Here is a 27,765-nt window from a genome sequence, read left to right as displayed (position 1 = left end):
GTTCTGCGTATAGATAAAATGAGCATTAATAAACCGTAAATGACTTTAAGTTCGTATATCTCTGCAGAATAGCACCACGGCAGTCCATTATCAACCCCGACTGGGACTTTGGCAAGATGGGCATCGGCGGCCTGGACAACGAGTTCAACGCCATCTTCCGGCGAGCGTTCGCTTCTCGCGTCTTCCCTCCCGAGGTGGTCGAGCAGCTAGGTAAGATCGCTTCAACATAACATAAAAAAGCGGCCAAGTGCGAGTCGGACTCGCCCATGAAGGGTTCCGTATTTAGGCGATTTATGACGTATAAAAAAAAACTACTTACTAGATCTCGTTCAAACCAATTTTCGGTGGAAATTTACATGGTAATGTACATCATATATTTTTTTTAGTTTTATCATTCTGTTATTTTAGAAGTTACAGGGGGGGACACACATTTTACCACTTTGGAAGTGTCTCTTGCGTAAACTATTCAGTTTAGACATTGATATAGTATAAAGAACTGGATACCCAATCAGCCGCCAAAAATGGCCCCACAAAAGTGATGTCAAAACAGATCATGCATTACTTTTTCGTTTAGTCTTGTTTGAAACGCTCAAATGTGAAGTTGTCAACAATTACGAAATGTGCCGTTAAAATATGTAAAAATAACAATGATAAAACAAGGAAAAATGATGGAATGTATTTCTTTCGGTTAGTTCTTTGGATAGCATTACATAATTTATGTAATCTGGTGGTAATTTTATGGTTTTGAATAAATTAATTTGTTAGTACCAAAGAAGGGATGTCAAGGAACAAAATTCTATTGAGTCGATGTGCGGTCAATATTTTTTTATATTTTTATATGGAATTCATAAGAAATAATATTATGTTTAAATTGAAGATTTCCAAGAAAACCTATGCGACGTGCAAAGTGGACTGCTATTTAATTATAGCAAGAGATAGGGGTGATGCAGTTTTAAACAAGGCAAAACGGCACTTGTGTTTGGCCCATTTCCCTGTTTCCGACATATACACCACCAATAAGGGCTTATATCGACTAACTGTAAATGCTAAACCTGTCGGAACACAGTGACAACCACAGGATTTTTTTTTATAAAGTATAGGTAGACTTTATAAAAAAAAATCCAATCAGTATCTAAATGTCCCCGTGCACCCGTGCTATGAGTAAATGTAGATCTTAAATACACAGTTATTTAATAAGTAGAATTTATTTCAAGGAAATTAGTATTTACGAATTAAAAATTTAATTTGTTTGAATTTGAACCACGAATTAATTTTATTTGAGCTCCCGATTAAATTAAATTTGTTTTATTTATTAATTCAATTTTAATATTTTCCTGTACAGTAATACATATTAAAGTGTACCAAAGTGACTCCATTCGTTCATTATTCTCGTTTGACGTTGTTTGACGTAAATAGGTTACGTTTAGTGCCATCGGACTAAATTTTTTAACAGTGTTGGTACTTATGTTTGCAAATTTGACACTTAATGCTTACGACATTAAGCTCTTTTCTGTACGAAACATTTATCTTGACTCAAAATTTACGTAAGCGTTTTTATCATCAATGCAAATGGTGCGAAACGTCATTGGGATCCACATTTCTTGACGTTTTTGTTCTGCTTTGTGTGTCTATTTCTTTTATATTAAGTCAGTGAGTTTAGAAAAAAATGATATTAGAAACCTCAATATCATTTTTGAAGACCTATCCATAGATACCCCACACGTATGGGTTTGATGAAAAAAAAAATTTTGAGTTTCAGTTTGAAGTATGGGGAACCCCAAAAATTTATTGTTTTTTTTCTATTTTTGTGTGAAAATCTTAATGCGGTTTACAGAATACATCTACTTACCAAGTTTCAACAGTATAGTTCTTATAGTTTCGGAGAAAAGTGGCTGTGACATACGGACGGACAGACAGACGGACAGACAGACAGACAGACATGACGAATCTATAAGGGTTCCGTTTTTTGCCATTTGGCTACGGAACCCTAAAAACATACCATGAATATCTGGGGGCACGAGATAAGACAGCAAAGCGAAGCGCAAGGCCACTACCTACCTTTTCTCGAAGCGCTTAGTCGTTTTTTTTAAACCCTCATAACGTGGGCTTGGATTATACCAGATAAACAACAATTTCGGGATATGATATCAATGGTGGACTTATTAAGCATAAAAAATTTCAATTTCATAGCTCTTATACTTTAGATTTTATTCATATCTAAAAAAAAACGATTTCGTCACTCACTCATTCGCTCACTTACTCACTGATGATCATCAAAACCTTTAGGGTACTTCCTGAAGTCCTAGAAAGCTGAAATTTGGTATGTAAGCTAGTTTTGGTCCACAAAAAAAAACAAATTACTACAAGCTACAAGTTACTACAAGAACGATATATTAATAAAAATAATGAATGAATAATTTTTTTACCTATACGCCCATGTGACGGTAGCGAAACGGCCAAGCCGCATATTTTGACTAAGGTGTAGAGTTTGTGAAGTTAGGTCTTGTAGAGTTAGAAGCTTAGAGAGATCTGATAACTTTTTGACAGTGCGAGCCTTATGGTTTCGTCTTGGCAACATTGTACATGAAAATGTTTTTGGTAGGATAAATACGCTACGAAGAAACAGTTAAAATAAAAATTGATTTTATGCTTTTTTCTACTCCCGTACTTTTATTTGTCATTTAAAGGGTCGTGCACACACCTTTAAAACCCTACCTTATAGTTGTCAAGACAAGTCTTTAGTCTATTCCCCAAAAAAGAATTTGTGCATACACGCAGTATCTTTTTGGCGATTTTACGATACTTCGTGTAATGACCACTTAAAAAATATTGAATGAAATACAGTGTTGCCAACCTTATTTTAAATGTCATCTCTGATAAATAAGCGAACCATAGACATGTTTTTTTTTAATTTCATTCATTCATTCATTCTTTTACCGCCCGTACCCTCCAATTTTGCTACTTCTTGAATTAAAAATATTCGTTAAATTTACAATTTTATTTCAAAATAAGTGCTTGGTCGTAGAAAAAGTATTGTATGCAACATTGTTTAACTGAGTCAAAAAATACTCGTGGCGTCTTTATTAACAATTTTCGGCTTCGCCTCAAATTGTTACTCACGCCACTCGCCTTTTTTGACCTCTCTTAAACAACGGTTGCATAAAATACTATATGCTACATTTTTTCTCATTATTCTACACAGGCTGCAAACACGTGAAGGGTATCCTTCTGTACGGGCCGCCCGGCACCGGTAAAACTCTGATGGCGCGTCAGATCGGCCAGATGTTGAACGCGCGCGAACCTAAGATCGTCAACGGGCCCCAGATCTTGGACAAGTACGTGGGCGAAAGCGAAGCCAACATTCGACGGTTATTCGCTGATGCTGAAGAAGAAGAGAAAAGGGTTAGTACCTTGAACATTTTTTTTATGCGAGAGGTTTTAAAATATTATTTAGCGGGTTAACGTGTAACCACAGACAATCCAACCTCTAGACATAGCATAGTCGCGCTACCCCCTCTGCCACACATACGGTAGCATTACTCCATCTTCGAGTCAATCCCGTGCCGTGATTGGTCCGTGTCTTTGAACGGACCAATCACGGCACGGGATTCGCTCACCTCGTCCCCCCGCACCCCCGTATTTATGACAGCATCGGTTTTATGAAAGAATTGGCCTAAGCTCAGTCTAGAGGTTGGATTGTCAGTGCGTGTAACTTATACACCGATAAATAAAAGACTACCTTTGTAGCGATACCATACCGGCAAAATAGGGAGTATTACTGCAATGTTTTGCTGCCAGAGTGCAGTACTAGCGCCTTTAGTAAACCATTAAGTAGCTTATACATACTGTACCTTAAACTGTTTTTGACAAGTTTTCACAGACAATCAAATATGACATTGATACATCAAGGCGGATTGTATACAAAGGGCCTACCGGGAAACGTGAAATCGAAACTCTGCTAACTGCCTCTTTATCGCTCGAACTTGCAAGAGTGATAGAGAGGATAAATAACAAAATTTCGACTCTCTCGTTTGTGATAGACCCTTAGATTGTGACTTATTGTGGGAGTGGCGCTCCCTACGCAGAGTTTCGCGTAATATTCCCTATACCGGCAGCCCAAACAAAGCCCGGTCACAGGCGTAGCTATATGTAGCCAAAATATATATTATAGCAAGGCATCTTACGATATATTTTACGTACTAGTTGACAGAGTCCACACACGTAGCTATAATATAAATTTTGGTATATTAATATAGCCCGGTATATGACGATACATTTTGGTATATTTCGGATATAGGGTTGTTCCTTTTCTGACGTGACTTTGTAACCGATATATATATCTCTCTCAAGGACAACAACGAGTATTATGATGATAAAAATATATATTTTGGTATACAGGGTGGAAAGATAAGTCGGGCACTGGAGGGAAACTACCTTAAATCCTTAAGCTGGCTCATTTTACTTAAAGGAGACATTCCTTTATTTTTAAAAAGAATCAAAACTGCATTCAAAGATTTTCTAAAACTCGCTTGCCTCGCCCGGGACTCAAACCGACTAAAAATTCCAAAAAATAAAAACTCGCAATTTTATTCTACTAATCGATACAGTTAATGTTAACGATAACATTTCTCCAAGAAACATTAGGTCTTACACTCGTCTGTCGTACAAAATATCCATAAAATCTAATATTTAGTACTCAAGATTTTTTTAGACAAGCCAAATTGAAGAAAAAAAGAAAAATACTTTGAATGCAGTTTTGTTTCTTTTTAAAAATAAAGGAATGTCTCCTTTAAGTAAAATGAGCCAGCTTAAGGATTTAAGGTAGTTTCCCTCCAGGGCCCGACTTATCTTTCCACCCTGTATATTTGTCGTGTGTTTTGCTTAGCTACCTATAATATAATATATATCTCGGTATATTAATATGTATATTATACATAATAATATACATATGCGATTACCTTAGCCTATGGACGCTTGCTTCAGCAAGTCACATGCGAGTTGCCGACCCTTTAAAAACCTTCCACGGAACAAGGGCCACATAAAATTACAGCCAGAGATTAGAAGGGCCACTGGTTTCACTTTCTCTGATTAAATCCAATGTTTGTTTGGTCTTGCATAGAGAAAAAAATACATAGAGTGCTCACTCCATACATCAGTTTTAGTACCAAAAAGACTATTAGCATCTAGCATCGAGTAGCGGAACTATCAGTACTGCTACTTGACAATAGATGTCGCCACCGACCGGAAAGTCTTATGCTGTTGAGATAAGACTTTCCGGTCGGTGCTACATCTATTGTCAAGTAGCAGTACTGATAGTTCCGCTACTCGATGCTAGATGTAGACACTGAAATTAATAGTCTGAACTGATGTATGGAGTGAGCACTCTATGTATTTTTTTCTCTATGGTCTTGTATACAATAATGAGTTTGTTTCCAGGCTGGTCCTAACAGTGGTTTGCACATCATCATATTCGACGAGATTGACGCCATCTGCAAAGCCCGAGGTTCCGTCGGAGGCTCCGCCGGAGTCCACGACACTGTCGTCAACCAGTTGCTTTCCAAAATCGATGGTGAGGATTAGTTTACATAAAAAAAAAACATACAACCGAATTGATAACCTCCTTCTTTGAGATTTGGAAGTCGGTTAAAAAAGATGATATGATTTAGGAGCTAAAGAGTAAATAAATCCCTTTCTATAGGGCTATATACATTATTTAGAATTTATTTATTTAATGCAATTTTGGTTACACGGCATTACAGAAAAATACCAATGCGCCGAGAAACTTAAGCTAACAAAATATTTCATTTCAAGTACATATAATATAACTAGCTTTTGACCGCGACTTCGTCTGCGTGGAATAAGTAATTTGGGTACCTTACTTTTCAAACAAATCTGCTTTTTAGTCATCCTTCTTTTCATCCCCAAATTGGTCCACTCTATAAATTTCCACCTCATTTTTACACCCTTAAGGGATGATTTCGGGAATAAAAACTAATTATATATCCTTCCCAACAGCTCAAACTATCCGCATACCAAGTTTCATTTAAATCCGTTCAGCGCTTATTGATTCCCCATACAAATTTCCACCCCCCTTTTCACCCCCTTGAAGGGTGAGTTCTGGGATAAAAAGTATCCTATGTCCTTTCCCTTCTATTCTATTCTTATTCGGTTCAGCGGTTTAAGCGTGAAGAGGTAACAGACAGACAGACACACTTTCGCATTTATAATATTAGTATGGATTATAAGAATAATGTTATAAGAAATGTGCTAATTTGCAGAAAGTTGTAGTGACATGACATGAATGTAAGCACTTTATGGCAATACCCTATAACTCTTAGTCTCAAGATATCCACAGAGTAACACAATTTCAGTATATTCAGTCTAGGGCCGGTTGCACCAACCACAGTCGACGACCTGACCAAACGTAAATCAACAAAGAACTATGAAACTCCTCATACAACTAAAATAGCGATTCAGCTTGGCAGCTCCTTAACCTTTTCAACGCTTTTCGTCCCATGCTAAAATGTGGCTTATACGCCAAATGGTTGCAATATGAAGAGCGAAAATAAACCTTATCTGTCAGCAGGAAAATTGCTTTGACAGCGTCCGTCATAGCCTTTTTAGTGGCTGTTGGCGTCATGGGCACGACAGCACTCGACCACTTTAGTGGCTCTTGGCGTTGAAAAGGTTAAAGCACTAGTATTATGCTAATCCAAACTAAACTCAATTCCCAATATCATAAAGCCCCAATTCGCAGGCGTGGACCAACTGAACAACATCCTGGTCATCGGCATGACGAATCGGCGCGACATGATCGACGAGGCGCTCATGCGGCCGGGCCGTCTAGAGGTCCAGATGGAAATCGGTCTGCCGGACGAAAAGGGCCGGGTCCAGATACTTAATATTCACACTAAGCGTATGAGAGAATATAAGAAGCTGGCAGAGGACTTTGATTCAAAGGTTTGTAGACAGTTAGACACTATTTTTATCTGTGACGTGACCACCGTCTAGAGGTCCAGGTGGAAGTCGGTCTGCCAGACGAGAAGGGCCGGGTCCAGATACTTAATATTCACACTAAGCGGATGAGAGAATATAAGAAGCTGGCAGAGGACTTTGATTCAAAGGTTTGTAGACAGTTTGTAGCGATGCTACACGGTTTCCCATACTAAAAACATACTACACAACCTGCAATGAATGAGTGTCGCATTTCCGACAAAATAACATATACCAAAGTATGACAATTATGTAAAACTGTAGTATACCTTCTCAGCTGTAGGTTGATCAAAATACCCCGCCTCCTGGCTGGCTAGATTCGAAGAAACAAGCCCAAAGAGAATGCCACTCGAACGGAACTTGTCACCCGGGTTGTGCTGAAATTACTGGACTGAACCTGGCTTTGCGCATATCAAAATGATCCTTGTGATCCACTCTAACTGCTCAAATAGGTCACATCCTAATCTAATTAGTATTTTAGAATCATTTATAAAATTGCTTAAAATTATAAATCATAAATATGTGGGTCCTCCATCGCTCGACAGAAGAAACGTCAAAATAAACGAAGGTTTCGTTACTGCATAGGCAGGGAAGATATTCCGAACGAAACAATGTAGGAAATAGTAATAAAAGATGTAATTATTAATTATTATTGTTAACAACTTAAAATAATTCAAGTATTAATGAACATTTGTATTTTACAAGAATTACTGGATTTAAAAAATGCTCGAGTTGGTTTGAAGTTTAATGCATTGATGTGAATCGAAACGCAATTGACGGGTTGGTGGACTTTTCGAGAGGTGACAGGTCAGAACACTTGGGGGGTTTTTGGGTTTGTCGGGACGACGTGGGCTGGAAGCTTGTCCTAGATCGATTGTGGGAAAAATTGTCACGTCTCCTCCTGCCGCCCGGCTCAGCCGGTGGGAACTCGGACTATGATGTAGGCCCGTTTCCGTGGGTGAATCGCGTGGGTGATTCGCGTGAGTGAAGTGCGCGTTCCGGTGTACCCTTCGCCGCCTTCCGAAGGGGAAACATGGTGGACAGTCGTGCTCCCGCGCACGTCAGCGTGTGCCGCCAGCTTGGCGGCGCGGCGCATTGACGCCGCCTCCCACCGCAGGGCGCTGCTTCGGCCCGTGGGCAGCGTGCCGGACGGCGCTACCAGCCGTTCGACGACCCCAAGGTTTCAGCACACGGCCCCCCGCGCACATCATCGAACTCCACGGCGCGGCGTACCCGCGCCGCCCCATAGCCGTAGGGCACGGCCCCGACCCGCAGACCGTGCGTCAGGCGGCCCAGAGCGCCGCTTGACGATCCCGAGGCTCTTCATGCGGTCCCGCCCGCGAAGATACCGGCTGCCGCGGACCGTTCTCGCCCTGGCTTAAAGAAGTTAAGGCTCGACGAACGGCCGCCGCCTTCTGACCACATCCGCCTGCTGCGGCCAGCAGCAGTGTTTCTCCGGATAACGACCTTGCGCCGGATTCGTGAGTGCACCAAACTTTAGTGTTAGATTTTGGCCAAAATCTCGCGTCCCGTTTGATCTCGCGGCCGTATTTTTAAGGCTCTAGGACTATATTAACGTTCCCCCTCAGCGGTCGGGGTATTCTCTGTTTCCCAGCGCCCGCATCTAGCGAGGTGTGTAAAAATAACAACACCTTGAAGATATTTATCCATTTATTTTCTTGTCTTCTTCCAATTCACAATAATCTCTTCTCTTGACAACCGCCTGCTAGCACGACTCAACAACCAAAGAGAGCTGTCCGCCAAGTGTCTTTCTTTTTATACCCAACCAATAACAGTCTTCAATTTCAAACTACCCTTAACTTTAAAAACTTATTAAGTAGGTATGCTAGGTCTTATTTCAAACTACCCGTAACTTTAAAAACGAATTAAATAGGTATGCTAAATACCAAAAACCCTACACTCGTCCATCCTGACTCCGTGTATGTCCTCATACACGTGCCAGGTGGAAACCCTACACTTGGCCGACAGACTACGTATACTACTTAACAGTGGATACACTAATCGCATAGGATACGAAACAGTTTCAATCAGGCATCAGCAAGTCAAAATCTTAAAAACATCATCTAAATAACCTTTCGTATGCCTGCCACACAATTTGGACTAGAATTTACAGTTTCAAGGTTATTAATTCAGTGGTAAATTTTGACTAAAGCATACGAAGGGTTAAAATTGTTACTCTTCTGCCGGAGACATCCTGCTGGAGACGGCTCGCACCGGACTCTGGCGGCGCGAGTCGGGCTCCTGCTGGAGACGGCTCGCACCGGACTCTGGCGGCGCGAGGCGGGCTCCTGCTGGAGACGGCTCGCATCGGACTCTGGCGGCGCGAGGCGGGGGACGCCGGTAGAGGTGCGGCGCTCAACTTGCTAAAAATATCCAACATTGGGTTAATAATCACAACAGTGTACACCTTGACTAGTAATTCAGGGTAACAGATCATTAATTGCCATTTATTATTCGATTTTCATGAGTAATGATCATCTCTATCTGCAGGTAGATAGTACACGAACTTAAATTCTCGTGACTGAAACAACAGAGTACACGAACCAATTCAATTCTCGTGACTGAAGCATTATCAATCTTCCTGCCATATATAATATGAACCAGTTCAAATCTTTTCTAAAATGGTAGTACTTAGCTGTGTCAGCACACGAATCAAATCAAATTCTCGTGGCTTCAACATCATTTTCCATTATCATGTCAAGAAATCTTCAATTATAAACCTCACTCTTGAGACAGGAATATTTCCCGAGAACCTTTCAGTAACTTTAACCCTGACTATAATTTATAAAATATTACTATGATGAATAACAGCGATAATTAAGTAATTATTGTGTACAACTTGACCTATTATGTTCCCATTATCAATGCATTAATCATCTGGTACTAAAAACCTATACCTAATAGCTCCCCTCCCAATGTTTTCAGAGAAGGTCGTATATTCTAGCCTGTTAGGATTTATCCAAGCTGACAAAGTACTTAGTCCATCAATTGCAAGACGCGTTGGGATTTTCAGACTATTAGATTTTTTTTATAATATGCATATTGTTTTATGAAAGACTTGAACAGTATATTAATTCGCTAAACGTCTTTACAGCATACCAAATCCCGCAGTTCGGGAATAAACATAGCACCTAAATAGGCGTGTTTCCGCAGAAAAAGGACCAGTAATATTCTCTCTACACGTTGAATTAAATAAATTATACGTTTCAAATGTTACATGGCAGACATAAACGATAGAACTGCAAAAACCTGATGTTTTACCTATCCGTACCTTCCGACTTGTTCTAGAATACAATCAAAAATGTATACCATGGAATCGCATATTTTGTAACTGAAATATGGTATCATTTAACTACTGGGGTGATTACGACGACGTTGTAATTATGTTTAGGTTGTAAGAAAACTGCCCACGCAACATGTATCACCAATATCCACTCAGAGATTTCTTCAAGGAAATACTTGCGTAACATAAAATATTAAGAATAAATCTTTTAATTACGATTTGCGCACTAGTATAAATATAATTATCAAATTTCAAGTTCGGCAATAAGTAAAAGTATAAAAGTGAATTCTTTACCGCAATACGTGTCTTTAATAACCTTCCAGTTGAAATTAATATCTCTTATTATTAAATTATCTCTTTTAAAAACTGCCTCAATGGTAATTTACTATTATTTGACGAGTTTTTTATAGTTCATGCATTATTTAATATATCAGCTTATCTAGTAATGAGATAATGTTTATTATTGTACATCTATTTTTATCAAGTCTTAATTTAAACATAATATTTAAACATAATATTTAAACATAATATTTAAACATAATATTTAAACATAATAATATAACCAATAAGAGGCCATCAATCCTCCTCGATCTCGGTTTAATTGTGGTGAGTTCTACAGGTTCAACCATGCACTCTTCATTATCGCTTATATTAAAATCATCATATTAAAATCATTTCAATGTAATGCTGCAACATTAACTGCAGTAACCTATGAATTTTAAAAATATGATTCAATAATTCAACGATTCAATAATTCTACAATTCAATAATTCAACGATTCTACAATTCAATAATTCAACGATTCTACAATTCAATAATTCAACGATTCTACAATTCAATAATTCAACGATTCTACAATTCAATAATTCAACGATTCTACAATTCAATAATTCAACGATTCTACAATTCAATAATTCAACGATTCTACAATTCAATAATTCAACGATTCTACAATTCAATAATTCAACGATTCTACAATTCAATAATTGAACGATTCTACAATTCAATAATTCAACGATTCTACAATTCAATCAACCAACGATTCTACAATTCAATCAACCAACGATTCTACAATTCAATCAACCAACGATTCTACAATTCAATCAACCAACGATTCTACAATTCAATCAACCAACGATTCTACAATTCAATCAACCAACGATTCTACAATTCAATCAACCAACGATTCTACAATTCAATCAACCAACGACTCTACAATTCAATCAACCAATGACTCTACAATTCAATCAACCAATGACTCTACAATTCAATCAACCAATGACTCTACAATTCAATCAACCAATGACTCTACAATTCAATCAACCAATGACTATAATTCAAGCCCAATAACTATAATTCAAGCCCAATGACTATAATTCAAGCCCAATGACTATAAATTATGACTATAATTCAATCAACCAATGACTCGATCATTCAATAAACCAAACGACTCGATCATTCAATAAACCAAACGACTCGATCATTCAATAAACCAAACGACTCGATCATTCAATAAACCAAACGACTCGATCATTCAATAAACCAAACGACTCGATCATTCAATAAACCAAACGACTCGATCATTCAATAAACCAAACGACTCGATCATTCAATAAACCAAACGACTCGATCATTCAATAAACCAAACGACTCTATAATTCAATAAACCAAACGACTCTATAATTCAATAAACCAAACGACTATAATTCAATAAACCAAACGACTATAATTCAATAAACCAAACGACTATAATTCAATAAACCAAACGACTCTATAATTCAATAAACCAAACGGCTCTATAATTCAATAAACCAAACGACTATAATTCAATAAACCAAACAACTATAATTCAATAAACCAAACGACTCTATAATTCAATAAACCAAACGACTCTATAATTCAATAAACCAAACGACTCTAATTCAATAAACCAAACGACTCTATAATTCAATAAACCAAACGACTATAATTCAATAAACCAAACGACTATAATTCAATAAACCAAACGACTCTATAATTCAATAAACCAAACGACTCTATAATTCAATAAACCAAACGACTCTATAATTCAATAAACCGAATGACTCTATAATTCAATAAACCAAACGACTCTATAATTCAATAAACCAAACGACTCTATAATTCAATAAACCAAACGACTCTATAATTTCAATAAACCAAACGACTATAATTCAATAAACCAAACGACTCTATAATTCAATAAACCAAACGACTCTATAATTCTATAAACCAAATGACTCTATAATTCAATAAATCAAATGACTATAATTCAATAAACCAAATGACTCTATAATTCAATAAACCAAATGACTCTATAATTCAATAAACCCAATGACTATAATTCAATAAACCAAATGACTCTATAATTCAATAAACCAAATGACTATAATTCAATAAACCAAATGACTATAATTCAATGAACCAAATGACTCTATAATTCAATAAACCAAATGACTAATAAAACAAATGACTCTATAATTCAATAAAACAAATGACTCTATAATTCAATAAACCAAATGACTCTATAATTCAATAAACCAAATGACTCTATAATTCAATAAACCAAATGACTCTATAATTCAATAAACCAAATGACTCTATAATTCAATAAACCAAATGACTCTAATTCAATAACCCAAATGACCTTATAATTCAATAAACCAAATGACTCTATAATTCAATAAACCAAATGACTCTATAATTCAATAAACCAAATGACTATAATCCAATAAACCAAATGACTCCATAATTCAATAAACCAAATGACTATCAATACTAGATACTAGATACTAGATACTCGATACTAGATACTAGATACTCGATACTCGATACTCGATACTCGATACTCGATACTCGATCAATAAATAAACAAAGCAACAAATCAATCAATTCACAGAAAATGTGCCGTTAATGAGCTAATTATTGTCCAATTTTGTTTATAATCAGATGGCATTATAAATGTGGAGCTTCCTTGCAGTTCAAATAGAAATCACAAAAGTTGGTCAAAGGCCTGACCGGCTGAGAACCACTCATAGATCGTATCTATTATTTCGTAAGATAAGATATATACGCGTTATTATATCGCATTGACACATTTAGGCAAAAATTTCTCATAATTGGTACACAAGTAATAGTTTCTATCGGTTCATCAAATTTATTTTTCTCAACTTATCCTCTGGCAATATATTCATCTTATACTTATGTTATATGTGCTAGATGTCGATGAACGAGATGAAGTCAAGCAATTCACGGTATCTAACACACATTACCATATCAAATCATTCATAATATAATAGTAAAAGTAGGTGTACATGACCTGATGTCCAGTGGCGCGTGCCTCTCGCTAAGGCTGTCGAAGCGGGGTTACTCCTGACTTTCACAACAGGACTCTGCTTCGGTCTGGATTCCTTTTTCACTGCCGCTGTTATTCCAGCTACATTCCCTTTCGCGAAGACCGAGGCTTCTGGTGTTCGCAAGCGCCGTTGATCATCATGAGTCATCGTCAGCCATATTCTCCAACAACTCGGCATGAAACGTAAAAGTATCCGGTGTTACATATACCTATATACTATATCATAATACTAACCTATAAAGGAATTATATGACAAAATAATGTTTAATGGTAGTTCAAATTATAAACATTCATTTATCTCAAAAACTATGCGTCGTAGCAAAAAAAATGACTGAAAATTCAATGCCCCGTTTGCATAGTAAGCCATCTACTTATATTCCACAAATTTTAACATTAAGGATCAAAATCAAAACTCAAAATCTTCAATTAAATTGCGAGACCTGGTTATAAATCATAAATATCAATTTATCTCGACTATGCGCCGTAGTGAAGAAATAATGAAAATTAAGGCACCCTTGAATACTCCAACCAACACATATCAAGACCCACGTGTTGACATATTCTGCCTAATTCCCACATGTGTGTGGGTAAGTAAGTAGCAAAGAAGTTAATAACTACAGTCGCGTACCTATTTATTAAGAAGAACACGTGTACTTGATTTTGTTAACTGAACATTATTATGCCTAGCTGTCGGTGGCATGGTGGTTAAATACTTTGAATTCTCGACCAACTGACGCATATATTCTTATGATTACACATTGATATTATGTCCATTTAATTACATTTATGGGTCAAACTAACCTAAGTTTGACTGATATGCAATTAGATAGCCTATAATCATAATCATCATAATATTATTAATAAATGATGCAGGTACTCATTTAAATTAAATAAAAATGTTACCAGTACCATATTTCTTACGTAATCCATTAGAATTTCGTATAGTTAATTAATTATCTCCAAGCTCAGAATAAGGGTCATGTTATCAGTTATCTCACTAAATCAATAAGTAATAGCAGTAGGCGTGTACTTACGTTCTGCACACTTCTGAAGTGTAAAAATAACAACACCTTGAAGATATTTATCCATTTATTTTCTTGTCTTCTTCCAATTCACAATAATCTCTTCTCTTGACAACCGCCTGCTAGCACGACTCAACAACCAAAGAGAGCTGTCCGCCAAGTGTCTTTCTTTTTATACCCAACCAATAACAGTCTTCAATTTCAAACTACCCTTAACTTTAAAAACTTATTAAGTAGGTATGCTAGGTCTTATTTCAAACTACCCGTAACTTTAAAAACGAATTAAATAGGTATGCTAAATACCAAAAACCCTACAGGTGCCATGTAAATAAGGTCTGTCACCGATTTGGAAAGTAAATTGCATGATACACATTTGGCCTTATCCTTTATAGCGCCCTATCCCTACTCTCATAACCAGGTTTAAAGCAACAAGAGGTCCTTGTATTTCAATGGTTCAGTGTCTTGCTGCGAGCCTTATCCGGCATCTATTGTTGAGCATTTAAAAGTGTTGAAAGCATAATCTTAACAAACCACAACTATTCGGCCATCGCCGCTTCAAAAAATTCTCATTTTTATACACTACAAGTTAGACACTATTTTTATCTGTGACGTGACCACCGTCTAGAGGTCCAGGTGGAAGTCGGTCTGCCAGACGAGAAGGGCCGGGTCCAGATACTTAATATTCACACTAAGCGTATGAGAGAATATAAGAAGCTGGCAGAGGACTTTGATTCAAAGGTTTGTAGACAGTTAGACACTATTTTTATCTGTGACGTGACCACCGTCTAGAGGTCCAGGTGGAAGTCGGTCTGCCGGACGAGAAGGGCCGGGTCCAGATACTTAATATTCACACTAAGCGTATGAGAGAATATAAGAAGCTGGCAGAGGACTTTGATTCGAAGGTTTGTAGTTTGTAGACAGTTAGACACTATTTTTATCTGTGACGTGACCACCGTCTAGAGGTCCAGGTGGAAGTCGGTCTGCCAGACGAGAAGGGTCGAGTCCAGATCTTTAGCACATTAAATGTCGACAACCCGACTATAGGGTATTTTATGATTTCGTTCCCAGGCCGGACGACCCGATAGTCGGGATCGTGGTACTACAGCTTTATATGAAGAATTTTTTGTGGCCTGGCGCGGATGTCTTGTTTGGCTGGGTGGCAATGAATGTGTTAACAGATTTATTTATTGATTCCTACACTGAAATATAAACTCTTTCAACTCCTAACATTTTAAAGCCTTTTCAAAGCAGAGGGAATACATTTCACATAATGATTATAAACTTTATTTCAAATAGATAGGGTTCATTTTCCTAATTTCATACAAAGAAAATAACCCGAAAAGCGAGGCTTCAGTACTTCCAGTTTATCTAATAGTGTGTTCATATTTCCATTTATTGACCAGGAGCAGCGGCAGCGCTCACGAAGAACATTATTTCAAATCTATAGGGTTCAATTTCGTGTAATTTCAGACAAAGAAAATAACCAGAAAAGAAAGGCTTTAGTACTTGCAGTTTATCTAATACTAGCGACCCGCCCCCGGCTTCGCACGGGTTAACAAATTATACATAAAATAAACCTTCCTCTTGAATTACTCTATCTATTTAAAAAAAACGCATCTAAATCAGCGTAGTTTTAAAGATCTATGCATACATACATACAGACAGGGAAGCGAATTTGTTTTATACTATGTAGTGACTGGTCATATTTCCATTTGAGCAGGAGTTGGCAGCGCTCACGAAGAACTTCTCCGGAGCCGAGCTGGAGGGTCTGGTGCGAGCCGCGCAGTCCACGGCCATGAACCGGCTCATCAAGGCCTCCAGCAAGGTGGAGGTGGACCCCGAGGCCATGGAGAAGCTGAGGGTGGAACGGGCAGACTTCATGCACGCCTTGGAGAACGATATCAAACCGGTAACTACTTTTATACATTTGAGCAGGAGTTGGCAGCGGTCACGAAGAACTTCTCCGGAGCAGAGCTGGAGGGTCTGGTGCGAGCCGCACAGTCCACGGCCATGAACCGGCTCATCAAGGCCTCCAGCAAGGTGGAGGTGGACCCCGAGGCCATGGAGAAGCTGAGGGTGGAAAGGGCAGACTTCATGCACGCCTTGGAGAACGATATCAAACCGGTAACTACTTTTATACATTTATTGAGCAGGAGTTGGCAGCGCTCACGAAGAATTTCTCCGGAGCAGAGCTGGAGGGTCTGGTGCGAGCCGCACAGTCCACGGCCATGAACCGGCTCATCAAGGCCTCCAGCAAGGTGGAGGTGGACCCCGAGGCCATGGAGAAGCTGAGGGTGGAGAGGGCCGACTTCATGCACGCCTTGGAGAACGATATCAAACCGGTACTCACTTTTATGCATGTATTTTGACAATCACTGAGACTTCAACGACCCCAAATTGAAAAAGTTACGTTGTTTTGTTATAAAGTTCTAATAGCTATCTTCATATCATACCATTTTGCTGCACATCATTGAATTGTCGTCGAAGCATACAGTCGCCATCAGATATATCGGAGCGATCAAGGCGCTCATAAATATCTGAACACGCCTCAATTGTCAGGGCGTTAGAGTACGTGTTCAGAACAGTGTATTGTGAACACCTTGGCCGCTCCGATATATCTGATGGCTACTGTACATTATGCTAAATTTTAGCACAAGTGGACAGTCGGTAGCAGCAGTTGCTAAGCGGGCGAGGTGTACAAAATTACCTTGACGCGCTCTTATTCTCTTAACAATAAAGTCGCGTCAAGATCATTTTGAAGACCTCGCCCGCTTAGCAACTATTGCTGCCGACTGGACATAAGAAACTGGTTATATTTTAGCTTACAAATTATAATATAGACAAATAAAATAAATGAACAAAGGCCGTGGCAGGATAAGGGACCATCTTGTGCCTTAACAGCTTTTCGGCCTGATTTTTTTTCTGATGATGAGTCACGCCATTAGTAAGTGTTATACTAAATTACAGCATTCGCCTCGTCTTATTTTAGAACAAAATAAATATAGGTGAACCAGGATCTATTGAGGGTGCGCCATGTTACGGAAATTTGTTGGTACTAATTTCTAGCAATGGCAACAATTTTCTCTATGATAGTTGTCAATATTGACAATGTAAACATTGCTTTGTCTAGTTTCGTGTGAATTATTATTAGACTGCAATAATCATGCCGAAAGTTTTAGATTTTACAGAGAAAAAAGTTGTAAATAGTGTATATAGTTATTTATTGGAAAAAAAACGTGCGGGAGAGAAATTTCTTCCATTAGAAAACATAACGAAATTAGCATCTGAATTGACGGGTAAGTTTCAAACTTATGGACAAATGTCACTATAGTCAGCTCGTCACGATTTGGTTGATGTCTTGTAATCATTTGATTTGTGTATTAGGTGTATCGCATGCATCGGTATCACGGATTGCTAGCGAAGGGCGTTAGGGCGGAATTAAACGACCAAACCTAAAAAAAAGAAAACAAAAAAAAGAAAATTGACTTTACGCTATTCATTTTATCTAAATCGAGTCAGCCATTTAAGCGTAAAAACCGAAGAAATATCCAAACATCAAACTTCGCACTTATTAAAGTTGTCGGAATAAAACAAAAATCATCTGCCAATTTCCATTGTCCCCACTATACAAATTGTTGCTATATAAAATTCAAAACGAGCGCCCTCTTGACAATACTCCCAAAGTTCTGGTTTACCTATAAATGAGAAAAATTAATTTTCATGAATAGTTCCGTTTAAATGCAACGAATTACTTCGTGCGTTGCACATGTAGTAGGTACATTTAGTTAATACCCGCAATTTGTCCCTATAAACCGGATAACACTCCATATAAAAAAATAAAAATTTATGTGTCAACATTTTTCAATATTTCTTTTTCTAACTTGTGAAACAGAGACACCTCCATTTTTTTTATTTATAATAGGCTTTTTAATGAACTATAACATATATTTAATTCAAGGCGAATGCTGAAACCCACCTATCATCAGAAAAAAAATCAGGCCGAAAAGCTGTTAAGGCACAAGATGGTCCCTTATCCTGCCACGGCCTTTACAAGGTTACCATACGAAAATTCGGGTGGGTCATTAATAGTACATTACTGCAGACGCCGGGAAAGAAGGGCTTGCCGGGTGAGTAGGTATAGACGGCCGACCGTAGGGAGGCCGGATAGTGATACGAAGTCGGCAAGACCTTTTCACGGCTAGGCATGTATAGTGCTTTTCTCAAACATATGCAATGAAATAAAAAAAAAAATCACCACTCAAAAAACAAATTATAAATATCAACCACCAATAGCTACACGACAAAAGTTTTTTTTAATTTTCCTTCCAATCCTGCCATAATTACTTTTTTTTTACGGAAGTCGTCCGTATTTCGCGTGTGTAGTGTTCGAATAGACCCTATTAGGGCCATTATACACAACCTGATAATAAGAATCTCAATTTAAATAAATAAAATAAATGCAGAGGATTTTAAATATTGTCTATGGTCTCTGGTGACTTACGTATAGACAAGATTTTAAATTTATTCATCAACGCATTGAATCATACAGATTCGTATTCTTAATATCAGTACGTTCGTGTATAACAGGCATTAACACGGATATTTTGGTCCGATAACCATTCATTCACTAAAAATAAAAAATATAATTCGGCTGTTTAGCCTGTTCATGGACACAGACCCCATGTTTACATGAGAATTTAAAAAAAAAATTACTTCCCGGCCTAGGCCTTCAATTTCGTATGAAATTCCTTTACAGTTCTCTGGAGTTGCTCCGCCCTAAACGTGATACTTCGAAGCCTGATATAACGCCCGGAGCGACGACATTTCATTGCATGTTTGAGAAAATAAGTGTGTCGGCAGGCGTTCGGCACGGCGGCAGAAGCCCTGGAGCACTTCCTGGCGCGCGGCATCGTCAACTGGGGCGCGCCAATATCGGCGCTGTTCGAGGACGGCCAGCTCTACATACAGCAGGCGCGCGCCACCGAGGCCAGCGGTCAGTTACCATACCGCTCCTAGGGTTGCCAGATGGTCGGGATTCTCCCGATTTTTTGCATGTGTTCCCGATTCCCGACAAAGTGAAAATGGTCCCGAAAAACAGCAACACGTTATAAAACAATAATATCAAGTTCTGAACTGTCGTCGAGCGAACCAGCGACCCGCGTCGATCCCGTCAGCGCGCGCGCGGGGCGCGCGTGGTGAGATTGGGCAGAGCAGCTGACGTAGTGCCAATAATGTAAAATATCGTTGTTTTTAATACAATTAATTTAATTTGAATGGTTCATTTTCCCGACTTAAGGCCCAAAATCCCGACAAATTGATATTTTTTCCCGATGTTAGCGCCTTTCGATCTGGCAACCCTAACCGCTCCTCATACATACCACACACTTCTATTATCTATGGAACATTTTCTGGCGTCTTTGATTAACCTTTTCGACGCCGTGTCAAACACAAAAGCTGTCACGCTGACGCCACGTCACCGAAGTGTCATAACTGAAATTTAACTTTATGCATATGCACGTAGGTCTATGTTGCTCTGTGGTTTGTGACCGATTAATCGGTCTTTGGCGTTGAACCTACGGTGCGGATATATCGGTCATTGGCGTCCAAAAGGTTAAGGTTAACGATGGCGCGTTATATCTTATACCTTTAAACAAGCAATTCTTCTATATATGTATCACTACAGCTTATAAAACAAAGTCCCCCGCCGCGTCTGTCTGTGTGTTTATATATTATTTTCGAGATAAACTCAAAAACTACTGAACGGATTTTCATGCAGTTTTCACCTGACGATAGAGTAATTGTTGAGGAAGGTTTGTGTATCGCTAGTATTTATATATTTCGGGGATCTCGGAAACGGCCCTAATTATTTCGATGAAATTCGCTATATGGGGTGTTTTCGGGGGCGAAAAATCGATCTAGCTAGGTTTTATCTCTGGGAAAACGCGTATTTATGAGTTTTTATATGTTTTCCGAGAACAGCTCGGTCTCCCAGATATTAGGTATGTATAATAGACGTAGCGCTCAAAGAGTTTAGTTTAGGCAGTTTAGTGAGCGAAAAAGTGAGAATTAATATACATATAACTATTATCTATTCTGTAGTTAACACCTTTATGGTAAAGATCATGGAGCGTTTCTAGCTCGCTGTGTCAACCTTAATATCACGAACCGGAAATGTAGTTGATGGGTATTTTCACTTTAACTTGTACCTTAAAGTGCGACTTGAGTTGTGTTATGTTTAAGTCACGTCTAACGGTCAGTTGTGTGACTAAGTGCCACTTCACTAACCCTGGGTTAGCAGAGTTTACCCTGGAGTTACCATGGTTACCAGTACAATTTGACACTTAGTTACCGGTTTAACCGCTTAACCTTGGGTTAGTAGGATGGCGCAAGTGGCCCTTAGGCGTTAATGGTACGTTAATGGTTAAACGAGAACGCCCTGTTAAATTATGATGACCCCAACAAATGTTCTATATGTCAAAACCAGGGATGTTGCGAATATTCGCATCCGCATCCGCAACCGCGGAACTTCCGCATTATTTTCAACATCCGCATCCGCATCCGCATAAAATCGATGCGGATTTAATGCGGATGTGGAACAGATCGGTACAGGAACGTCTTAGCATCGGCGTATGTGCTAGGTAATTTAGTCATCAACCAAAAAAACCTATTAGAAATGAGCAGTCAAGCGTGAGTGGGACTTAATGTACGGAACCCTTGAAACGCGAGTCCGACTCGCACTTGGCCGGTTTTTTGAAATAAAAATTACTAAAATGTAATATTTGACGTTTTTTATGTACCTATCTTGACATCCGCATCCGCGGATGTGAGCTTTTAAAAATCCGCATCCGCATCCGCGTCCGCGGATGTCAAAAAATCGGCATCCGCAACATCCCTGGTCAAAACGATGGACATATTTCAGGTCTAGTATCGGTACTGCTAGAAGGTCCACCCAACAGCGGTAAGACCGCGCTGGCGGCGCAACTGGCCAAGATGTCCGACTTCCCGTTCGTGAAGGTCTGCTCCCCCGAGGACATGGTCGGCTTCACGGAGACCGCCAAGTGTCTGCAGATCAGGAAGGTGAGATATACTTAATTAGTTAATATATCAGCTTCATTTCTCCACTGCCTAAAGGTTGTCTGGAAGAGATCGCTCTTTAGCGATAAGACCTCTGTCTTCATGTGTTGTTTGTGTTTCCATGTACATTTATTCTGAGGTTGTGCAATAAAGAGGATTTGTATTATATTGTACATATATGTATAGGTACCTAAAGTTTGTTCAGTTTAAAAGGAAAGAGCACAAGAGAAGGCGTACAAAATCTCGGGATGCTTATTGAATAAATTAATATTTTTTAATGTGCCGTCAACTGAGTATTACGTCAACAATTTCTTCGACACGTATTCTGCTGATTCTACTAACATGCTCAGTAGATGGCTCGTCGTGGAGTCAGTGAGTTTAAATGCAACTAGCGATAGGAAAAGGTCGATCCACCGAAATAATTAAATATACAGCGACATTCGATATGCTTCTTGTGTCAATACAAACTAGCAGTACACTAGTTGCGGTCGGCTGGTCTGACTACAAGCGCCTAAGTTTATCAATAAAAACTGAAAACGTTTGGACAACCCTAGAAATACCTTCACTTGCGATATTAGTAGCATAAGGGACTAACAAGTTATTCCTTTTCCAAGTACTTCGACGACGCCTACCGTTCCACGCTATCGTGCATTCTGGTGGACAACATCGAGCGCCTGCTCGACTACGGCCCCATCGGGCCGCGCTACTCCAACCTGACCCTTCAGGCGTTGCTCGTGCTGCTCAAGAAGCAGCCGCCCAAGGGCAGGAAGCTGCTCATCCTCTGCACCAGCAGCCGCAGGTGAGTGCATCCTGGTGGACATTAGACACCTGGACTACGGCCCCATCGGGCCGCGCTACTCCAACCTGACCCTTCAGGCGTTGCTCGTGCTGCTCAAGAAGCAGCCGCCCAAGGGCAGGAAGCTGCTCATCCTCTGCACCAGCAGCCGCAGGTGAGTGCATCCTGGTGGACATTAGACACCTGGACTACGGCCCCATCGGGCCGCGCTACTCCAACCTGACCCTTCAGGCGTTGCTCGTGCTGCTCAAGAAGCAGCCGCCCAAGGGCAGGAAGCTGCTCATCCTCTGCACCAGCAGCCGCAGGTGAGTGCATCCTGGTGCACATTAGACACCTGGACTACGGCCCCATCGGGCCGCGCTACTCCAACCTGACCCTTCAGGCGTTGCTCGTGCTGCTCAAGAAGCAGCCGCCCAAGGGCAGGAAGCTGCTCATCCTCTGCACCAGCAGCCGCAGGTGAGTGCATCCTGGTGGACATTAGACACCTGGACTACGGCCCCATCGGGCCGCGCTACTCCAACCTGACCCTTCAGGCGTTGCTCGTGCTGCTCAAGAAGCAGCCGCCCAAGGGCAGGAAGCTGCTCATCCTCTGCACCAGCAGCCGCAGGTGAGTGCATCCTGGTGGACATTAGACACCTGGACTACGGCCCCATCGGGCCGCGCTACTCCAACCTGACCCTTCAGGCGTTGCTCGTGCTGCTCAAGAAGCAGCCGCCCAAGGGCAGGAAGCTGCTCATCCTCTGCACCAGCAGCCGCAGGTGAGTGCATCCTGGTGCACATTAGACACCTGGACTACGGCCCCATCGGGCCGCGCTACTCCAACCTGACCCTTCAGGCGTTGCTCGTGCTGCTCAAGAAGCAGCCGCCCAAGGGCAGGAAGCTGCTCATCCTCTGCACCAGCAGCCGCAGGTGAGTGCATCCTGGTGGACATTAGACACCTGGACTACGGCCCCATCGGGCCGCGCTACTCCAACCTGACCCTTCAGGCGTTGCTCGTGCTGCTCAAGAAGCAGCCGCCCAAGGGCAGGAAGCTGCTCATCCTCTGCACCAGCAGCCGCAGGTGAGTGCATCCTGGTGCACATTAGACACCTGGACTACGGCCCCATCGGGCGTAGACCGGACAATGGGTCCTGGATGAATTGCTTTGCCAAGTCAATAAACATACCTAATGTATTGCTAGTATTGCTACAACCATACATGTTGCAGCGAACCTTCTGATTTGAAGCGTCTTAAAATTGTTTTATTATCTCTCTTTCTCTTTAATAAGTTCTCCCGCAGCTATGCTATAAATTCTTCTTATTTACTAATCATATAACATAACATTCTAATTCTTAGGCAACTAATTCTAATTAACTGGATTTTGTCACTAAATGCGTACTGTTACTGTAGTTCCATAGCTATCACTGTTCTGTTGCCATTGTACAGTTAAATGACTATTTGTACGAGTAAACCTTATTACAGTGACATAAGGTCTACAAATAGTGTCTAATATTAACTAAAGTATGTTATACTGTACTAATAGTACAGTGATTTATTTCTATGATAACACAGGTGTGTTACGATAGAATTGGTTATTTTTATTTCGTCGTCACTTCTATTAGATGGTAACTGTACATACGTTCTGTTTCACGTGAACTCTGTTTCCAGACAAGTCCTGGAAGACATGGAAATGACGTCAGCGTTCACGGGCGTGCTGCACGTGCCCAACCTGTCGCAACCCGAGCACGTCATGTCCGTGCTCGAGGAGAGCGACGCCTTCTCCAAGCGGGACCTGCAGAAGATCCAGCACGACCTGCGCGGGGCCAAGTATTTATTTTTTTAATTTATTTACTCAATTAAAAAAATACACAGCAATACATTACACATCTTCTTTCGCCAAACTGCATGACAGTTTGTTGGCGAACGGTAGCACTCAACAGTCTTCCTTAATCTACTGTGTAAGGTATTAAGTAGGTACTATCGTAGGTATGTTCATTATCTAACTTCACTCAAGTCTTGGTCTGCGGTTAACGCCAGTTAGCACCACGATTGAAACCAGGAACCACCGGAAACGAGAACATTAGATTGGACGGGCAGGCTTATTAGAACTAGTATTTTCAGTATAAATGATGAACATTAGGCGTCATTGAATTGCAGTCTCTGTACTGTCGCGCGCCAATTTAGGACCGCCAGGTAGGCTAAATTAGTAGCCGGACAGAATACACTGAACAACGCGATAATAAGACGCCTACCCCATGTTCTATAAACAAAAAGGTAATTTAGGTAAATTCGTATTGAAAGATACAGAACTTAGATTTCATTGTTAAAGGTGGTATCAACGGCTACAGCCGTCAATGACGTATAAAAAGAAGTTGACGAAACCTAAAGAGCAAGAGGACTCCAAGTATGTAAAATACTTGCTTCACAATGAACCTATTCCTATACAGCCACAACAGTAATAATGTATACTTTCCACAGGATCTTCATCGGAATCAAGAAGCTGCTAGCGCTAATAGACATGGTGAAACAGACCGAAGAGGAGAACAGAGTGTTCAAGTTCCTCACGAAAATGCAAGAGGAAGGCGGGCTCGACCTGGGCACCACTATACAATAAGGACCATCGCAACCTTAGGGACTACACTCGCATACCACTCGCACCTCATCCGACCCCACGCACTCCAGGCCCAACCCCAAGGCCACCGAGTGCACGCCATGTACATCCGACCTTAGAAGCTACGAGATAGACTACGACGAACTAAGCGAATGTTCCGAGATAGCCGAGTCCAGGAAGAAAGGCCGCTCGCCCAAAGGCAACGAACTATCCCCCGCCAAAATGCCCCTAATGAGGATAAGGAGTGTCGAGATCGTCTTCGAAGACGAAATGTCCGCTTGTACAGATACCGGCCTACTGGATACGAGTATTGAACTGATCGTGTCCGATAGCAGCGACGACTCCACTAAATGCGTCGACGATTTGGAACATTTGCTGGAGAGGGAAGGCAACGACTCCGTCACGCTTAACGCAGAAGACTTCTCCGAAGACAACTCGGATTCATTGAAGCCTGTCAGCCCCGTTCCCAAAGCCGACAGTCCCTCGTCCAACGTCCAAGATCAGGATACTCAGGCGCTAAGCGAAACCGTAACGTTCCCCATCGAAGACGTCAGTTTGTCTCTCCTGGTGTCGGAAATGGGCGACTCCGGTCGGTTCACGGAGGACCCCAGCTCATCCCACTACCCGGCGTCACAAGAAACGGTCCCGCCGTCCTGCGAGGACGCCCTGCTCTCTCAGTCACTAGACGTTATCAACGTAGATACATCCACCATACCGAGTACATTAGAGATATCAGACATTTCGAGTATCATAGACGACTCGCGCGGCAAACTGTTCGAGTACATCGATAGCTCGAGCTCGAGCTCGGACAGCACGGCGGTGTGCGACGACGAGACGACCGTGTGCGACAGCTCCGACCTGCAGTACGACTCCTTTGTAGATTTGGGCAAGTTCTAAATTTTAACATTTACCCTTTTACTCTATTTACATACGATGTTGTAAAGCTTCCGCACATGTTTACTTGTATAATAGACATGTCGGCCATGTCGCTGTTTACTATTTATAGTGCGTCAAGCTAACCTTGTCAGTAGCAATGTACTGCAAATTAAAGTAGGGTAACACCATGTAACACTCAAAGAGCAGAATTGCGCTAGGAAAAGCAGCAATGTACATCGAACAAAACGTGTTTATTTTTCCGCCTTTCATACGTCAGTTCGATTGAATTATCATAACCTCAAATTTTAGTAATGTTTACCGTCAACGAGTATGATTGTACATTGTAGGCACCTTAGCTTTGCTTGAGGTCATGCATAATCTTGGTATTTAATGCTGACAGCAGAAATTTCTCTTGAAATAGAAACGATTCAGAATGTAAACAATAAGATGATAGCTGTCATTCGCGATCCACATTCCACAGATAACACACAGATGACTTGTTTGCTAACCCGCGATTTTTCAAATTTGCCGCCTTTTACTACTGACAAGATTTGGTTGATCCAGTATATCTAACATATGATTGTATACATGTTACGTTATCTTGAGAGTATAAAAGTTTATAAAAAGAGGATGTTGTGTTTGCGAAGTGTGAAGATTATGTTGTAGATAGTGTGGAAGCGGGCCTCGATTCCATTGCACTCCATCCTGTTTTTGTATCCGGGCAAGTTAGTTGTGGGCTATTCTGGCACCCGAACCTACACGGCTTCTGCACGGAGGGGGCACGGTGGTATGCAGCTCTAGTAACCATGTCATTTTCCTTTGTAATTTACAAACTTATTTATTACTCTTGTTACTAGTTCTGTGTAAATAACACTAAGCTTTCCGTAAAGTAGATGTTACTGAACACCATATCTGTAGATATAATATAAGAGCATCATGACATGGTTACAGATATCCCAGGGTTGTTAGTTGTGTTATAGCTTAATATTTATGCTAGGCAATAGCTCAATTTCAAATGTATTATATTGGTTGAAAGAGCAATATTATTTATTTCAGTTTACTGTTGATATGTGATTCAGCTATAGCTGGCCCTTTATGTTTATATTAGAAATGTTTTGATCAGTGTATAACTTGACGAATAGCTATAAGATGAAGATGTTGTCAATTTGATAAAGTATATTAATAGTATTAAAGCATATTGTTGTTATGAAGTAGAGGGTAGCACCTTTACAAAGCTTCTATTGACATGATTAATAATTATAATAATTAATTACTGGGATCAATCAACTTTTTTTTTGTTGTTCAAGGGCATTATAGTGCCTACTGACGTGAGTAGAACATCCATCCGAATTTTCTTAGAGACCTTGGATGTGTCTTAGCTAGCAATCCATCTGGGGAGCGTCGAGGTAAAACCCTGACAGTGTTGCATCATATCCGATTTTAATTTTGAATATCTTAGTTGGACGGGGTATTCCAACATGATAAAGATATCACATAAACCTACTTCACTGTTATTTTCTAAGTCAAAGATATAATAATAACGATAAAAAGTTGATTGACTCATCAACTAGAAATGAGTACAATTAAACAAATATGTTAAAGGATGCACTTTAGGGTCTTGATTAACTGCCTGTGCACATTGGCAGTACAAGGCAAAAAATAAAAAATATTTATAAAATATTACAAATCAATTTTACCTACTATATATGTAATAAATTGAGTTCTTAAATAGACTTT

General features: G+C 40.1%; 1 protein-coding gene across 1 annotated transcript in view; it reads left to right on the top strand.

Moving 5' to 3' along the window:
• The window catches only part of LOC134650337 (vesicle-fusing ATPase 1-like), a 30,988-nt gene extending 5,822 nt beyond the window's left edge, over window positions 1-25,166 (top strand). The window contains exons 7-16 of the mRNA XM_063505298.1: window positions 68-210; window positions 3,203-3,402; window positions 5,437-5,569; window positions 6,758-6,960; window positions 16,413-16,601; window positions 19,553-19,685; window positions 21,612-21,769; window positions 22,381-22,565; window positions 24,210-24,368; window positions 25,020-25,166. Coding sequence (XP_063361368.1) covers window positions 68-210; window positions 3,203-3,402; window positions 5,437-5,569; window positions 6,758-6,960; window positions 16,413-16,601; window positions 19,553-19,685; window positions 21,612-21,769; window positions 22,381-22,565; window positions 24,210-24,368; window positions 25,020-25,155 — 1,639 coding nt within the window. The 3' untranslated portion in view covers window positions 25,156-25,166. The remainder of the gene's footprint in view (window positions 1-67; window positions 211-3,202; window positions 3,403-5,436; window positions 5,570-6,757; window positions 6,961-16,412; window positions 16,602-19,552; window positions 19,686-21,611; window positions 21,770-22,380; window positions 22,566-24,209; window positions 24,369-25,019) is intronic.
• Window positions 25,167-27,765: the final 2,599 nt, after the last annotated feature.

This window comes from Cydia amplana, chromosome 8 (genome assembly GCF_948474715.1).
Source record: "Cydia amplana chromosome 8, ilCydAmpl1.1, whole genome shotgun sequence".
In the NCBI taxonomy this organism is placed as follows: domain Eukaryota; kingdom Metazoa; phylum Arthropoda; class Insecta; order Lepidoptera; family Tortricidae; genus Cydia; species Cydia amplana.
This window is presented reverse-complemented; position numbering and strand designations above follow the sequence as displayed.